The sequence below is a fragment of the Cydia amplana genome, chromosome 24 (genome assembly GCF_948474715.1).
Source record: "Cydia amplana chromosome 24, ilCydAmpl1.1, whole genome shotgun sequence".
Taxonomy (NCBI): domain Eukaryota; kingdom Metazoa; phylum Arthropoda; class Insecta; order Lepidoptera; family Tortricidae; genus Cydia; species Cydia amplana.
Genome location: NC_086092.1, coordinates 259,461 through 277,325, shown reverse-complemented (window position 1 = coordinate 277,325; position 17,865 = coordinate 259,461). Strand labels below are relative to the sequence as shown.

The 17,865-nt window shown below is 45.0% G+C and overlaps 2 protein-coding genes across 3 annotated transcripts in view; both read left to right on the top strand.

The window, feature by feature from the left end:
• LOC134659138 (protein ERGIC-53) overlaps positions 1-17,865 on the top strand; it is a 250,244-nt gene that overhangs the window by 147,686 nt on the left and 84,693 nt on the right. The gene's annotated exons all lie outside the window — the stretch shown is intronic.
• LOC134658980 (vacuolar protein sorting-associated protein 53 homolog) overlaps positions 1-17,865 on the top strand; it is a 41,342-nt gene that overhangs the window by 18,596 nt on the left and 4,881 nt on the right. Inside the window, exons 7-20 of the mRNA XM_063514586.1 lie at positions 2,942-3,071; positions 3,256-3,361; positions 3,421-3,572; positions 3,757-3,906; positions 4,091-4,240; positions 4,425-4,574; positions 4,759-4,908; positions 5,660-5,730; positions 6,387-6,524; positions 7,299-7,446; positions 8,912-9,056; positions 10,572-10,680; positions 16,030-16,155; positions 17,254-17,405. Coding sequence (XP_063370656.1) covers positions 2,942-3,071; positions 3,256-3,361; positions 3,421-3,572; positions 3,757-3,906; positions 4,091-4,240; positions 4,425-4,574; positions 4,759-4,908; positions 5,660-5,730; positions 6,387-6,524; positions 7,299-7,446; positions 8,912-9,056; positions 10,572-10,680; positions 16,030-16,155; positions 17,254-17,405 — 1,877 coding nt within the window. The remainder of the gene's footprint in view (positions 1-2,941; positions 3,072-3,255; positions 3,362-3,420; positions 3,573-3,756; positions 3,907-4,090; positions 4,241-4,424; positions 4,575-4,758; positions 4,909-5,659; positions 5,731-6,386; positions 6,525-7,298; positions 7,447-8,911; positions 9,057-10,571; positions 10,681-16,029; positions 16,156-17,253; positions 17,406-17,865) is intronic.

Genomic DNA, 17,865 nt, shown 5'->3' with positions numbered 1-17,865 from the left:
GCGGGCACATAAAACAAAAAACTTCTTTTTTCACTCATAAAACTCCTTAAACCTAATAAGAGCTAAACAAAAACAAGTGCGAGTCGGACTCGCATTCTAAGGGTTCCGTATATTAAGTCCGTCTAGGGTTTGAGATCCGGATATCCGAAATATCCGGTAATCCGTCAAATCTAAGATCCGGATCCAACGTCTCATAGGATCCGGATATTTCGGATCTCACGGATCTGTTAAATATTGCATTGGTCGCGTTATTGGTACGCGATAACGTCATAAAATAAATACAAATATTGCTTAAAATAAACAGTAGTAACAGTAACAGTAAAAACGAGCTACCTGCATGCCTCCTGACTGGAATAAGGGTAAATATTTGTATGTTTTAAAGTAATTGTTATCAGGTTTTCGCTCAGTCGCCTTTGGGTCGTCTACCTGGAACACCATTAGTGCTTGTGCGTGTTGTTATCAGTGACTTTTTTGTGTTATCGTGTCGGTTCCCAGTCTTCTGTTAACATAAATAACATGTGCTTGATGTGCGGCTGAGTAACTAATATTGATATTTTTTTCTCGTTATTAAGAAGCTGTAGCCCAAATTTCTTAATTTGCCGAAACTTTTGTAGTAATACTACATTATTTTGCAGTAATTAACTGGATTTATATATACCTATAATGGAAGATTGTTGTAATGGGGGACTGAATAAATGAGTTAGATACTTTTTCTAAGCCATTTTTCTCAGTCGAACGACTGAAGGTATAGCTATTTTACCAAGGTAAAGGAAGTACGTTTTTTAATAGTATAAATTACATCACACCACACCGGTATAAAATAATAATAAAAGTACATAAATGTAGGTTTTTCTCCATTTTCTATTTTGTGAGCTTATAATGGCAAATTTAAGAAAAAACGCCGAAGTTAAAGCGGTGGTTTTAGGCACCTTTAGAATTAATTCTTCTGAGCAGATATATAGAAATAAATTTGCTTTAATTACTTCATTTTTGGCGTTTTCGGTTACAAATTGACTACGGCCTCCTAAAAAAAAATGCATAATATTATTAATATGAATACCTAATTAAGACTACACTGAATATCTTATTATACATATTTATATTGTTTTGAGATAATAATAATAATAATTATTAATAATTGTAATTAACTAAAATATGATTATTTTACATTTTACTAGCTGTTCCTTGTATGTAAGTTGTAAATTTCGTCACCTTTCTTGATACAGATCCGTATTATCCGAATTATCCGGATATCCGGATCCGTCAAATTTTAATATCCGAAATATCCGGATCCGAAAAATTGACGGATCTTGCAAACCCTAAGTCCGTCTCACGCTTGACTGCACATTTCTTATAGATTTTCCTGACATATATAGGTAAAGAACTACTTTGTGTATTTTTTTCAAAATTTTAGATCCAGTTGTTTCGGAGAAAGTGGGCGGAGAATGATCATTTTTTGCCTATTTTCATGAATAACTGCTGAACTATTAATCCTAAAATTATAAAAAAATATATGTTTGAGATTCTTACAATGAGCTCTTTTATTTAATATGTAACACTATATAGTTTAAAAAACATATTTTTTAATTTTTTCATTTACCCCCCCCCCCCAAAAATGGCTACCGTATTTCAAATTCTCTAAAATACATTTTATTTACGTTACACGTCCATCTTTGGGTCACAAATTTACATTTGTGTGCCAAATTTACATATGTGTGCCAAATTTCAACTGAATTGGTCCAGTAGTTTCGGAGAAAATAGACTGTGACAGACGGACGGACAGACAGACAGACGCACGAAGAATTATATGTATATGCACTTATCCCAACGCACCTCTCGTTCTACGCTGCGCGGGGTTCATTGCCGCTCCTACCGCCGTAAGTGTAAGTACAACTACATCATCAAGGCTACGATCGAAGATAATCAGTTCAGCACTGAAATAATAGCGGTGGAATGCCAGTATAATATTTAATTATTTATTTTAATTTTATAAATTTAATAGCAAAATAAATAGCGAATATAGGATACTCGTACAAGTAAATCTGTAAAGATCTTAGGGGTACATCAGCCGACATATATTATTAAATTTTATTTTGTCGGCCTTAATTAAATTTCCACCCTGCCGAAACTTTATTTATTTAAATTTTTAATTGAATTGATTTTTCGCCTTATGAATAACCGTATAGAGTAGTAAATAACATTTTACATCTGACTTAATGACATCTGGGTTTATTCGGTTTAACTTTACAAAACGCGTATCTCGACAAAGCCATAATATGCAGAAAATAGTTAACAATCAAATGAATTAAATTAGAATTTAAATACGTCACGTGTGACATGAACAGACAAGGAGAGCAAGATTTAATGTATTGTTTCTCTTTCTTCTTTCAATGGAACGTTTTTACAGTTTCTGTTCCTCAAAAGAGGTCAGTGGTTAACACTAAACTCAAAACGCAATCTTAAAAAAACTTGATGGGTCAATGACCTGTCCCAGTAAAGTGAGGTAGTGTGCGTGAAGTGCGCTTGTGTGTGAAATGGGGTAAATTGACAGAATCTGAAAATTTACCCACCTCTACCGTCACCTTAATGTGTTTATTACCTACCTCAGATTTTTTTGGTTTTGTCTAATATCTTTTGTCGGGTCCTTAATATCGGCGTGAGAATGCGATGCCATCTGCTTGACCGTTATGGAGCACGGAGTACAAACTATCACGCCCAGATTTATTTGCAGTCAGTTACCGCGTGAGAACTTATACCTCCCTACACTTAGATTTAATTCGCTCATTATCACCGCTATTATAAGTTTATTTTCACGTTTAATACGATTTCCCGTTTAAGACGCTTTTTTTGCTAGGTCCCTTCAGAATCGTCTTAAGCTAGTTTTACTGTATTTAAAGAAAAAATTACATAAAGATGCTATAATAAGGCCAGTGACTTGCAGGTGACAAAAACCCAGCTGACGGCGTTGCTCGCCGCGCGGCGGAGCGAGCTGGACGTGAAGCTGCTGCTGTACGCCATACAGAAGACGTACGCCTTCGAGCTGTTGCTGCACAAGCGGTTCCAGGATGACGGTCAGTTGTTACCAGAGGCGCGGACAATGACTTGCAGGTGGCGAGGAGCCAGCTGACGGCGTTGCTCGCCGCGCGGCGGAGCGAGCTGGACGTGAAGCTGCTGCTGTACGCCATACAGAAGACGTACGCCTTCGAGCTGTTGCTGCACAAGCGGTTCCAGGATGACGGTCAGTTGTTACCAGAGGCGCGGACAATGACTTGCAGGTGGCGAGGAGCCAGCTGACGGCGTTGCTCGCCGCGCGGCGGAGCGAGCTGGACGTGAAGCTGCTGCTGTACGCCATACAGAAGACGTACGCCTTCGAGCTGTTGCTGCACAAGCGGTTCCAGGATGACGGTCAGTTGTTACCAGAGGCGCGGACAATGACTTGCAGGTGGCGAGGAGCCAGCTGACGGCGTTGCTCGCCGCGCGGCGGAGCGAGCTGGACGTGAAGCTGCTGCTGTACGCCATACAGAAGACGTACGCCTTCGAGCTGTTGCTGCACAAGCGGTTCCAGGATGACGGTCAGTTGTTACCAGAGGCGCGGACAATGACTTGCAGGTGGCGAGGAGCCAGCTGACGGCGTTGCTCGCCGCGCGGCGGAGCGAGCTGGACGTGAAGCTGCTGCTGTACGCCATACAGAAGACGTACGCCTTCGAGCTGTTGCTGCACAAGCGGTTCCAGGATGACGGTCAGTTGTTACCAGAGGCGCGGACAATGACTTGCAGGTGGCGAGGAGCCAGCTGACGGCGTTGCTCGCCGCGCGGCGGAGCGAGCTGGACGTGAAGCTGCTGCTGTACGCCATACAGAAGACGTACGCCTTCGAGCTGTTGCTGCACAAGCGGTTCCAGGATGACGGTCAGTTGTTACCAGAGGCGCGGACAATGACTTGCAGGTGGCGAGGAGCCAGCTGACGGCGTTGCTCGCCGCGCGGCGGAGCGAGCTGGACGTGAAGCTGCTGCTGTACGCCATACAGAAGACGTACGCCTTCGAGCTGTTGCTGCACAAGCGGTTCCAGGATGACGGTCAGTTGTTACCAGAGGCGCGGACAATGACTTGCAGGTGGCGAGGAGCCAGCTGACGGCGTTGCTCGCCGCGCGGCGGAGCGAGCTGGACGTGAAGCTGCTGCTGTACGCCATACAGAAGACGTACGCCTTCGAGCTGTTGCTGCACAAGCGGTTCCAGGATGACGGTCAGTTGTTACCAGAGGCGCGGACAATGACTTGCAGGTGGCGAGGAGCCAGCTGACGGCGTTGCTCGCCGCGCGGCGGAGCGAGCTGGACGTGAAGCTGCTGCTGTACGCCATACAGAAGACGTACGCCTTCGAGCTGTTGCTGCACAAGCGGTTCCAGGATGACGGTCAGTTGTTACCAGAGGCGCGGACAATGACTTGCAGGTGGCGAGGAGCCAGCTGACGGCGTTGCTCGCCGCGCGGCGGAGCGAGCTGGACGTGAAGCTGCTGCTGTACGCCATACAGAAGACGTACGCCTTCGAGCTGTTGCTGCACAAGCGGTTCCAGGATGACGGTCAGTTGTTACCAGAGGCGCGGACAATGACTTGCAGGTGGCGAGGAGCCAGCTGACGGCGTTGCTCGCCGCGCGGCGGAGCGAGCTGGACGTGAAGCTGCTGCTGTACGCCATACAGAAGACGTACGCCTTCGAGCTGTTGCTGCACAAGCGGTTCCAGGATGACGGTCAGTTGTTACCAGAGGCGCGGACAATGACTTGCAGGTGGCGAGGAGCCAGCTGACGGCGTTGCTCGCCGCGCGGCGGAGCGAGCTGGACGTGAAGCTGCTGCTGTACGCCATACAGAAGACGTACGCCTTCGAGCTGTTGCTGCACAAGCGGTTCCAGGATGACGGTCAGTTGCTACCAGAGGCCTGGACAAAGGCCCTTCTTTCCATTGCATATTAAATCACTATAGTTCGTTTTTTTAGCATTAGAAATAAGGTAAACAATCTTGATGTGTCTTTTAATTGAAAAACACATTTTAAAAATAAGTTACGGCTAATATGTAACAATTATGAATCTAATACGATCATTTATATTCTTCTGCTTTCATAAGTAATAGTTTTTGATTTTTAAATTAAAGCGTTTTTCAATTAAAAGACATGTCAAAATCGCTTACCTTCTTTCAAGTTCTTTCTAATGCTAAAAAAAACAAACTATAAGTACAGAAGACTCACTGGCTAACAAAACGCGTCTGTTACGATCAGCACAGATATGGCCGCCAGGTGGCGACAGCGCCACGCGCGGCTTATGGCTTTCCCCAAAATTGTGGCCGAACGGATGTACTTTTAGCTACCTGTAGCAAAGCGACGAAATCGCGGAGTGAGCCACGCCTGACAAAAGTCCATAATGTGTTAGCAACATACCAATTCTATGCACTACTAATTCTTAAGTTATACAGTAAAGCAAAATATTGGAGTTATATTCCTAACATTAGGTAATTAGTCTATTTTTTTATTCGGTAGACTAAAATGACATTTCATAATATGAACATAAAATAACATTCCATACTATGAAATGTCATTTTAGTCTACCGAATAAAAAAATAGACTTAATAGTGTGTGATGTGTGTGTGTGTATAAGATGTGTGTGTGTGCACGCAGGGGCGGCGCTGCCCGACGGCGCGGAGCTCAACGTGGACCCTCAGGCCGTGTTTGACGCAGACGCCAAAGACGTAAGCTCTTTTACACTAGGTACTTACATGTGATGGTGCTACTTTACCGCATTAATGCGGTAATTAACACATTACGTGACTATGTCGAAAATTTGCTGAAAAATAAGAATGTATTGTAAAATGTTGTACTATTTTTTGCTCAAATGGAAAAATCGAAACCAGGGATGTTGCGAACATCCGCATCCGCAACCGCGGAACTTCCGCATTACTTTCAACATCCGCATCTGCATCCGCATCCGCATGAAAACGATGCGGAGCTTATGCGGATGCGGATGTCGAACAAGTCGGTACAGGAACGTCTTAGCGGCGGCGTAAGTGCTAGGTAATTTCGACATTACCTATAACGAAATCGTCTAAGTAGATCCAGAGAAGTCGGCCAAGTTACTGTTTATTAAATATAACGCACCTATATTCTTGCTCAAATACTAAACGTTTCGTTTTTTTTATAAAACAATACTAAAAATGTAATATTTGACGTTTTCTAAGTACCTAATCTTGACATCCGCATCCGCATCCGCGGATGTGAGCCTTTAAATATCCGCATCCGCATCCGCGGATGTCAAAAAATCTGCATCCGCAACATCCCTTATCGAATCCCTTATATTTTCGTCATATCCGTCTGTCCGTTAACAGTTGACATGTCTCTGTCACCGCAGCCCGAGGCGGCGGGCGGCGCCGCGCGGCCGGGCGGGCCGTGGGTCGGCATCATCGGCGCCTGCTTCGAGCCCTACCTGTCCATCTACATCAGCAGCCTCGACTCCAACCTCGCCTCGCTCATGGACAGGTTCATACAGGTCAGTCTCGCTCATGAACAGGTTCATACAGGTCAGCGTCGCTCATGGACAGGTTCATACAGGTCAGCCTCGCTCATGGACAGGTTCATACAGGTCAGCCTCGCTCATGGACAGGTTCATACAGGTCAGTCTCGCTCATGGACAGGTTCATACAGGTGAGCCTCGCTCATGGACAGGTTCATACAGGTGAGCCTCGCTCATGGACAGGTTCATACAGGTGAGCCTCGCTCATGGACAGGTTCATACAGGTCAGTCTCGCTCATGGACAGGTTCATACAGGTCAGCCTCGCTCATGGACAGGTTCATACAGGTCAGTCTCGCTCATGGACAGGTTCATACAGGTGAGCCTCGCTCATGGACAGGTTCATACAGGTGAGCCTCGCTCATGGACAGGTTCATACAGGTCAGTCTCGCTCATGGACAGGTTCATACAGGTCAGTCTCGCTCATGGACAGGTTCATACAGGTCAGTCTCGCTCATGGACAGGTTGATACAGGTCAGCCTCGCTCATGGACAGGTTCATACAGGTCGGCTGTGCCGGCTGGCATGCAAGGGTTACTCACATAGACTAGGAATCCTCTAGACGGAGTTTAGAGCAATTATTTCATGAAACCGATGCTGCCAAAAATACGGGGGTGTGGGGGGACGAGGTGAGCGATTGACTCGAAAATGGAGTAAAACTACCGTATTAGTGGCAGAGGTAGCGTTATTATGCTCAGTCTAGAGGATGTCTTGTCTGTGGTTACTCATTACTGTACTGTGGAGTGTGTGCAGGACGCGAAGGCGCCGGCGGCGGGTGTGGCGGGGGTGGGGACGGCAGGGGAGGCCGGGGCCGTGCTGTCGTCGTGCGCGGACCTGTTCCTGTTCTACAAGAAGTGCCTGGTGCAGTGCGCGCACCTCACCACCGGGGAGCCCATGTTGGGTGAGCACGCATTACATATCTGTATAATATTTTTTTATATCTATTCCTACACTATATACAGTGTGGAAAGATAAGTCGGGCCCTGGAGGGAAACTACCTTAAATGCTTAAGCTGGCTCATTTTATTTAAAGGAGACATTCCTTTATTTTTAAAAAGAAACAAAACTGCATTCAAAGATTTTCTAAAAGTCGCTTGCCTCGCCCGGGACTCGAACCGACTAAAAATTCCAAAAAATAAAAACTCGCAATTTTATTCTACTAGTCGATACAGTTAATGTTAATGATAACATTTCTCCAAGAAACATTAGGTCTTAAACTCGTCTGTCGTACAAAAAATCCATAAAATGTAATATTTAGTACTCAGGATTTTTTTAGACAAGCCAAATTGAAGAAAAAAAGAAAAATACTTTGAATGCAGTTTTGTTTCTTTTTAAAAATAAAGGAATGTCTCCTTTAAGTAAAATGAGCCAGCTTAAGGATTTAAGGTAGTTTCCCTCCAGGGCCCGACTTATCTTTCCACCCTGTATATAATGAGTAACCGTGGTACAGTGAGCGTTTCTTTTATTTTTTGCCATTTTTATATATTGTGGTTTTTTTGGCCACTTTTGTGTTATTTCTAGTCAGGATCGCGCCCTTTTCATCCTTATAGGAGAAAAAAAGTGTCCTAAAATTTCCATACATCTTTCAAACTTTCCTTTTTGTTACCACCAATCACCATACAAAGTATATGGGGAAATGGTAACACAATAGGAAAAAAACTCTGGGACATTTTTTTATCCTATTAGGATCGAAAGAGCTCGTGATTCTGAGTAGAAATAACACAAAACTGGCATAAATAAAAGCGGCCAAGTGCGAGTCGGACTCGCCGATGAAGGGTTCCGTATTAAGGCGATTTATGACGTATAAAAAAAAAGCTACTTACTAGATCTCGTTCAAACCAATTTTCGGTGGAAGTTTACATGGTAATGTACATCATATATTTTTTTTAGTTTTATCATTCTCTTATTTTAGAAGTTACAGGGGGGGGGACACACATTTTACCACTTTGGAAGTGTCTCTCGCGCAAACTATTCAGTTTAGAAAAAAATGATATTAGAAACCTCAATATCATTTTTGAAGACCTATCCATAGATACCCCACACGTATGGGTTTGATGAAAAAAATTTTTTTGAGTTTCAGTTCGAAGTATGGGGAACCCCAAAAATTTATTGTTTTTTTTTCTATTTTTGTGTGAAAATCTTAATGCGGTTCACAGAATACATCTACTTACCAAGTTTCAACAGTATAGTTCTTATAGTTTCGGAGAAAAGTGGCTGTGACATACGGACGGACAGACAGACGGACAGACGGACAGACAGACAGACATGACGAATCTATAAGGGTTCCGTTTTTTGCCATTTGGCTACGGAACCCTAAAAATGGCAAAAAATAGAAGAAAAGCTCGTGTGTGTGTGTGTGGCGCGCAGAGCTGGCGGGCGTGTTCGCGAAGTACCTGCGCGCGTACGCCGGCGCCGTGCTCCGCGCTGCGCTGCCGCGCGCCCCCGCCCCCGCCACCCCCGCCGCCGCGCTCGTCGCCAACCTGCACACGCTGGCCACCAACCAGCCCGCCAAGTGAGTACATATAAGTGTAAGGCCTGAGTGGACGCTCTTGTTGTGCGTGCAGCGGGGCGGGGCGTGCGGCGTGCATGTTAAACTAATGCGCACGTATAGGAGCGGCCTTAGTGCACGCTGCTCGCGTCACGCGTGAGCCCACAGTCACGCTGCACGCGTCGCTGAGCGAGCGTCCACTCAGGCCTTCACTAATAGGGTATTTGACAATTTTTTATGAATGGTATCAGTCGATAAGGTTCGTTTTGAGGATCAAATATCTGTATGGGAGCCATTGTCTTAAAGGCGATACAAAAGTCATAAATGATGGTTAAAGTCTGGCACCCGCACTTTACTGACGAAACGCATCGTAGAAAATGGCAATACGTCGTGACGTCACCGTGTAACGTTAGAAGCCGTTTCGATATACTTATGGAAAACGAGGAAATTGCGATTTTGTCGGTGAAATATTGCGTTTATGTATATGGTTATTTATACAATATTTTTATAAATAAAATATAAGAAATCGAATGGTATCACAATTTTTTTCCTATTTGGAAGTTAAAAAAAAAGTTTTTTGACACTTTAATTTCTAAAATTAAATGTATTGTGATAAATTGCTCATTTTCTATCTATTTAACTAGATTTAGTTATAAAATTCAACATGTGTCAAATACCCTAAGTACCCGGCTAAGTAGTTGTTACGATATAAATCATTTTAATTCAGTACCTAACTTTATTGATCCTTTGAAACCCTCGCAACGCTCTACTCACTATTCCATCTTTTGAGCATATTTCTTCTTCGTTATTTAAGGGTTCATCGACCACTTTTCTCCCTTGTTAAACAAATAAGTAATTAGCTTCTTATTGACGTTTCACTTCTCTTCAAAGCGGGTCTCTATTGTTTACCAAATAGTTTTAAGCCATAATGTATTGTTTGCCCGCATTTTCGTTAGTCAGAATTCATTTGGTTCAGAAACGCGTCACTTTTCAGGATTGCCATAAAACAAACCTAACCTAACCTAACCGATCTATAGGATAACCTGACGAGAATCCTGAAAATTTAACGGTTTAAATTTTATGGCTAATGATAAATTGATAATATGACAAACAATACATTACAACCGGCTCCTGTGGCCTATTTTATAAAGCTACAAGTTCAATTTACAAGCGGAAGTCTCTTTCTAACACATAGGGTTAGAAAGAGACTTCCGCTTGTAAATTGAACTTGTAGCTTTATACCAGCGGTCGGCAACCCGCGGCCCGTGAACCTGTCACTTGCGGCCCGCGAGCCTCCCTGGCTATTTTGTATGTATAATATTGACAAACGACAATGTCTGATAAAATCATAAATATTAACAGAGTGCGGCCCGCGTCTACATTGTTAACTACTATTTGGCCCTTGGCTGCTAAAAGGTTGCCGACCGCTGCTTTATACATATAATAGGCCACTGGTCAAAGTGGCATGAAGACAGTGGCACATTAATGATTACCACACTGACAATGTGTATGTATGTATATTTTGTGTCCCGTTTTTAGTGCTCAGAGGTACAGCGCGGCGGAGATATCTCGCGTGACGTCCGTCATCACCACGGCGGAGTACTGCTTAGAAACTACCGTCCATCTTCAGCAGAAACTGAAGGAGAAGGTAACTTACAATTAACACCCTGTACAGTCCGCAGCAGAAGTTGCTAAGCGGGCGAGGTGTTCAAAATTATCTTGACGCGACTTTATTACTAAGAGGATAAGGGCGTGTCAAGGTAATTTTGAACACCTCGCCCGCTTAGCAACTTCTGCTGCTGACTGTATGGCTACCACCAGTTTGACACTTAAATATTCTCGTAGCGTGTGCATAAGTTACGCAGACGTTAGCGAATATGTCTTCTTCTTCTTCTTCTTCTTCTTGTTAGGGGCTATATAAGGCTCCAAAGCCTATGTATCACTGCGACCATCGCTGATCTATTGTGATCGCCACCTACTACAACTCTCGATCCAAACATGCAACTTCAAACAGCTGCAGGATCTTTTTGAACTCGAGAGACTTTACCTCCTCCGGGCGCAATATGTGCCCGCCCAGGATTAAGTCACGAGTACGCATTAGGCAAGGGCACTCTGTGAGGATGTGCAAGGGCGTCTCCTCTGCCTCCATACAGAGTCTGCACCGCCCCATGTCACGTTTCCCCATGGTGTGCATGTGCTTATTTAGGCAACAGTGCCCAGTAAGCACCCTTACCAAGTTGCGCAGTTGGTTCCTAGACAGCGCTAAGGCGTTCGAGGACGCCTTTTTGCTGAAGGCCTTGATAAGCGCTTTGGAATGGTTCAAACCTGTTGTTTCCCTCCAGAGTTGAATTGTTGTGTATTGACAGTAGGTCTTTAGGGTGAGCCGCGTTAGGCTTTTGGGGATACCACAAAACGGCTCAGGACTGTAGTTTATCCCTTTAGCCCCTGCTCGCGCGAGCTCGTCGGCCTTTTCATTTCCTACGATACCCGCATGCCCTGGGACCCAACGTAGAACAACTTTGTTCCTGGCTCCAAGGTTGTTCAATAGTTGCCTGCAGTTCTCAACCAGCCTCGATGTGGTGACATCAGAGGTTAGGGCTAAGAGTGCCGCCTGGCTATCCGAATGGATATAGATTGTGTGATTACCGTAGTTGCTTTGCAGATTGATTGACGCACATTCTAGGATGGCGTATACCTCCGCCTGGAATATAGAGCAAAAACGTCCTAGGTTTAAGCTGATGCTTTTCCTAGGCGCTTCACCGTATACTCCGCAGCCTACTTCAGATCCGGATTTGGAGCCATCAGTGTACCACCTTAGGCTTCCTTCTTTCCACTTAATTTGACTGTTTGACCAGTCCTCCCTTTTGGGGAGTTCCACTGAGTAATGTTTGAGTGGACAAAATTTGGGTGCCATAGTGTCGGATGGCATCCCAAGAACAGGGATATCATACACTGATTCCTTAAACAGTCTCAGAGTTTTCGATAACCAATTACCTCTCCTCGCGCCCGCTATTCTAAGCATACTAGATTTCGCCTCCAACTCCAGATGCAGGTGAAGGGGCGGTAGATTTAGTATGGCCTCTAGGGCTGCCGTCGGGGAGGATGACATGGCTCCAGTGACGATGACACAGGCAGTTCTTTGCAGGCTGCCAAGCTTCGCCACTGTTACCTTCTGCGTCGTTTTCCTGTACCATGCTACAGAGGCGTAAGACACTATCGGCCTCACTATAGATGTGTACAGCCATAAGGCAATTTTGGGTTTTAGACCCCATCGGTTGCCTGCTAAACGACAGCATATTGCTAAGGCTGATCTAGCCTTTTGTATAATTCCGTCCACATGCTTGTTCCAGGTCAGTTTCTGGTCCAGTGTTACCCCCAGATATTTGACCTCTGTTGAGAACGGAATACTTTTACCATTCATGACAAGCGGTTTGAGTTTGTCTATTTTCCGCTTGTTCGTGAATGGAACTATAATTGTCTTATCTGCGTTGATAGACAATTCATTCTCTCCACACCATGTATTTATGGTGTTGAGAGCCCTCTGCATAAGGTCTGATAAAGTACTTTGGCAGTTGCCCCTCACCGTCACAACAAGGTCGTCAGCGTACCCCTGTGTGTCGATTCGGAGCTCCGCCATCTTGTGCAGAAGTCCATCCACCGCAAGAGTCCAGAGCAGGGGAGATAAGACACCCCCCTGCGGGCAGCCTCTCACAGTGGCCACTTCGAGTGTGGTGTTAAGCAAGTCCAGCCTAACCATTCTGCTTGAGAGCATGCTTTGCACCCAGCGGATAGTGGTGGAGTCCACCTCTTTGGCCCTAAGCCCTTCCACCAGTGTCCGAATGGGTGTATTATCAAAAGCGCCCTCAATATCTAAGAAGGCCGATAGGGCTATTTCCTTGTCTTCCAAAGCCCTTTCCACTCTGTCAACCAGCTCCAGCAAGGCAGTCTCTGTAGATCTGCCCCTACGGTAAGCATGTTGGCTGTCGTGTATGGGTTTACTCAGAAGACAGCTCTCCCTGATGTACCTATCAATTACCTTTTCCAAGGTCTTAAGGAGGAACGAGGAGAGGCTGATGGGTCTGAAGGACTTGGCTAACGCGTAATCCTTCCTCCCAGCCTTCGGTATAAATAATACCTTGACCTTGTTCCACTGTTCTGGTATCTACCAGACATCTGTCCCCAGGCATAGCTAGCTCTGAAGATTCTAACCAAATGCGGGATTAGGACTTCAGCTCCTCGCTGCATTAGCACAGGGCTTACTCCGTCCAGGCCGCACGTCTTGTAAGGTTTAAACGAGCTTATGGCCCACCTCACTATCCCGGGTCTTATGACGAGGGCAGCCTGCCTCCAGTCCTCCGGGCAGGGCCTATGCAGGCCTCTGACCACCTGGGGCTCGTGTGACTGTCCTGCCCCTGGAAAGTGAGTTTCAGCTAAGAGCTCCAGAGTCTCCGTCTCACTAGCAGTGAAGGAGCCATCATGCCTCCTGAGAAGGCCCACTTGATTACTTCTAGCTTTGGAGAGTATCCTGTGAAGTCTCGCTCCTTGAGGCGTATTTTCAATGTCCTCGCAGAACCTCCTCCATGACGCTCTCTTAGCTTTCCTAATCTCTTTACTGTATTCATTTAGGGCTTTCCGATAGACCTCCCACTCATCTGTCCTCTTAGCCCTATTGAATAACTTGCGTGCTTTGGCCCTGAGCCTCCTGAGGTTGGAGTTCCACCATGGGACCACACGTTTAGTTGATTTGACCTTGGGAGCACAGTTTTCTTCAAAGGCACTTACAATGCCATTTGAGACCACCTCTACCGCAAGTTCTAAACTCTCCCTCGTTTTTATCACCTTCGCTGCGGATTCCAGATTACGTTCTAGGCTGCTCCTGTAGCCCTCCCAGTCCGTCCTCCGGGGATCCCTGAAGGTGACCATTTGAACACTGAGAGAAAAACATATATTAAAACAGATGTGCTTATGATCTGACAGCGATTCCACATCACTTACCCTCCAGTTCTGTATATGCCTGGCTAGATTTGAGGATGCAAAAGTCAAGTCTAAAACCTCCTTCCTAACCCTAGTGACAAAGGTGGGTGTACATCCTATGTTTAGAATTTGGAAGTTATTGAATAGATAGCGAATATGTCAGTTTGACACTGCTAAGGCAGTCGTGGTAAGGCTACTTGTTGTTGTTCAGTCAGCAGCAGAAGTTGCTAAGCGGGCCAGGTGTTCAAAATGATCTTAACGCGACTTTATTGTTAAGAGAATAAGAGCGTATCAAGGTAATTTTGAACACCTCGCCCGCTTAGCAACTTCTGCTGCTGACGTTCATAGCACTTCGTTTTGTGGCATAGTTGGCATACAACATATTATACCTTTTTGAAAGAGGTATGTTTCAGGAATGGTTGAATTTTGGGATGTCTATGCCTCCATCGAAAGCGAGGGAAGCGAAAATGAAGGGACTATATATAATTTAATAACTGTACACACCTAGAGGCTAAGGGCCCACCAATAACCACTAGCGTCTCCCGAGCGTCGGCTTTTAATCAACTTTGTGGCTGCTGATCGACGCAACGTTGGCGCAATTGCGCAGCGACGCCATTTTCCATAGCGCTCACTAGACGCCAACACTCAAAAGACGCTAGTGTGGGGCCCTTAAACGACAATATTTAATATCCAGAAATAGTGAAAGTTGTACAGTATGACCTACGTATAGTTATTCACCCCTCAGAGTACCTATTGTCAAACATAACAAAACACACTGTATGAAAAGAAAAGCACTGTTGTGCGTTTTGACTATTGATAAAACATTTAAATAAAAAAGCGGCCAAGTGCGAGTCGGACTCGCCCATGAAGGGTTCCGTATTTAGGCGATTTATGACGTATAAAAAAAAAAACTACTTACTAGATCTCGTTCAAACCAATTTTCGGTGGAAGTTTACATGGTAATTTACATCATATATTTTTTTTAGTTTTATCATTCTCTTATTTTAGAAGTTACAGGGGGGGGGGACACACATTTTACCACTTTGGAAGTGTCTCTCGCGCAAACTATTCAGTTTAGAAAAAAATGATATTAGAAACCTCAATATCATTTTTGAAGACCTATCCATAGATACCCCACACGTATGGGTTTGATGAAAAAAAAATTTTTGAGTTTCAGTTCGAAGTATGGGGAACCCCAAAAATTTATTGTTTTTTTTCTATTTTTGTGTGAAAATCTTAATGCGGTTCACAGAATACATCTACTTACCAAGTTTCAACAGTATAGTTCTTATAGTTTCGGAGAAAAGTGGCTGTGACATACGGACGGACAGACGGACAGACAGACAGACATGACGAATCTATAAGGGTTCCGTTTTTTGCCATTTGGCTACGGAACCCTAAAAACATATACATTTGGGACTCCAACCCAACAAACATGAACTCGAAAATATCGAAATACGATTCTCGCATTAAAATTTTGTTTACACGGAGACATCCAATCAGCAAAGGCGAGCTGATTTTCGCTCCTTCTCGTACGATATCGTACATTTAGTTTACATGTGTTATCGTACGTTTAGTTTGTTTAGTTTAAATTCTATTCTATTCATGATACTATATTTTTTCTCGTGCTACGATAATCGTATGGTCGAGGCGAGACACTCGCACCATGTAGATGGGCCTTAAGTGTGGCTCAACACTGATTTAAACTTTCACGATTTTTACACATTATTAAATTATACAACGGGACTTAATCGCGTATCTAAGTTTTAAGATTTACCTCCGACGTTTCGAGGACGGCGTTGTCCCCGTGGTCTCGGAGAAGACTGGCTTAAGTTGACATCAGCATCGTCTAACCGCGCGAGTTTTTCGAACTACCCGCACTTGGTCTTGTTTATCCGCTTGAACGTTTTGCGCACTAGGGATGTCACTCTGTCGACACACTCTCTGTCTCTGTGTCTCTGTCTTAGATACGCGATTAAGTCCCGTTGTATAATTTAATAATTAAGTGTGGCTCGTTTGTCAGGTGGTCCCGCGCCTCGCCGAGCGGATCGACCTGACGCCCGAGCAGGAGCTGTTCCACGCGCTCATCGGGGACTGCATCGCCGCGCTGGTGGCCGAGCTGGAAGCAGCCTGCGAACCCGCGCTGCAGGTAACCCATCCGAGGAGATACCGGGTCAGCTCGACCCGGTACTGGGTCAGTTAGACCCGGTACGGGGTCACATCCACCCGGTACGGGGTCACATCGACCCGGTACGGGGTCACATCGACCAGGTACGGGGTCGCATCGACCCGGCACGGGGTCGCATCGACCCGGTACGGCGTAATATGGAACTGACGCCGGAGCAGGAGCTGTTCCAAACGCTCATCGGGGACTGCATCGCCGCGCTGGTGGCCGAGCTGGAAGCCGCCTGCGAACCCGCGCTGCAGGTAACCCATCCGAGGAGATACTGGGTCAGCTCGACCCGGTACTGGGTCCGCTCGACCCGGTACTGGGTCCGCTCGACCCGGTACGGGGTCACATCGGACCGGTACGGAGTAATGTCGACCTGACAGGCAGCAGGAGCTCTTCCTGATGTGAACTAGTCCTGCGGTCCTGCTTCGACCTCACACAGGGTCACTTTGACTGGGTCACATCGACCCGATTCAGGGTCATACAGAAACGCTACAGGGTCAAATGCAACCCGTATAAGGTCATTTATAATAGTTGTGAAAAAAAGAATACAATAATAATGTTCATCCATAGAGAAATATAGTAAGACAAGAGTGCTCACTCCATACATCAGTTAGACTATTAATTTCAGTGTCTACATCTAGCATCGAGTAGCGGAACTATCAGTACTGCTACTTGACAATAGATGTAGCAGTACTAATAGTTCCGCTACTCGATGCTAGATGCTAATAGTCTTTTTGGTACTAAAACTGATGTATGGAGTGAGCAATCTATGTATTTTTTTCGGGGTCCCGTTGTTTCCCATAAAGTTTTAAGTCATAATGTATTGTTTGTCATATTATCATTAGTCATAAAACTGAAACCGTTAATATTTCAGGATTTTTGTTAGGTTATCCTATAGATAGGTTAGGTTAGGTTAGGTTTGTTTTATGGCAATCCTGAAAAGTGACGCGTTTCTGAATTAAATGGATTATGACTAACGAAAATTCGGGCAAACAATACATTATGGCTTAAAACTATTTGGGAAACAACAGAGACCCATTTTTTTCTCTATGGTTCATCCGTATAATGTCGTAGGCCATGGTGCGCGCCCCGTGGCTGCACGTGCAGACGGTCGGAGACCAGAGCACGTACGTGACGCAGGTCATCATGCACCTCAAGCACACCGTGCCCACGCTCAGGGACAACCTGGCCAGCTCCAGGAAGTACTTCACGCAGTTCTGTATAAGGTGCGTAAATACATACGTAGGTATACCGTAGAGAAAAAAATACATAGAGTGCTCACTCCATACATCACTTCAGACTATTAATTTCAGTGTCAACATCTAGCATCGAGTAGCGGAACTATCAGTATTGCTACTTGACAATAGATGTAGCACCGACCGGAAAGTCTTATCTCAACAGCATAAGACTTTCCGGTCGGTGGCGACATCTATTGTCAAGTAGCAGTACTGATAGTTCCGCTACTCGATGCTAGATGCTAATAGTCTTTTTGGTACTAAAACTGATGTATGGAGTGAGCACTCTATGTATTTTTTTCTCTATGGGTATACATATGTACTATACGGATTACGTGGGCCTGGCCTGTACTATCCACCACGCTGACAATTGACACTTAAGGGCGATTGTGCACTACAATGAATTTTACTGTCCGGCAGTCCGAGTTTTCATGGTCCGATATGGCATGAA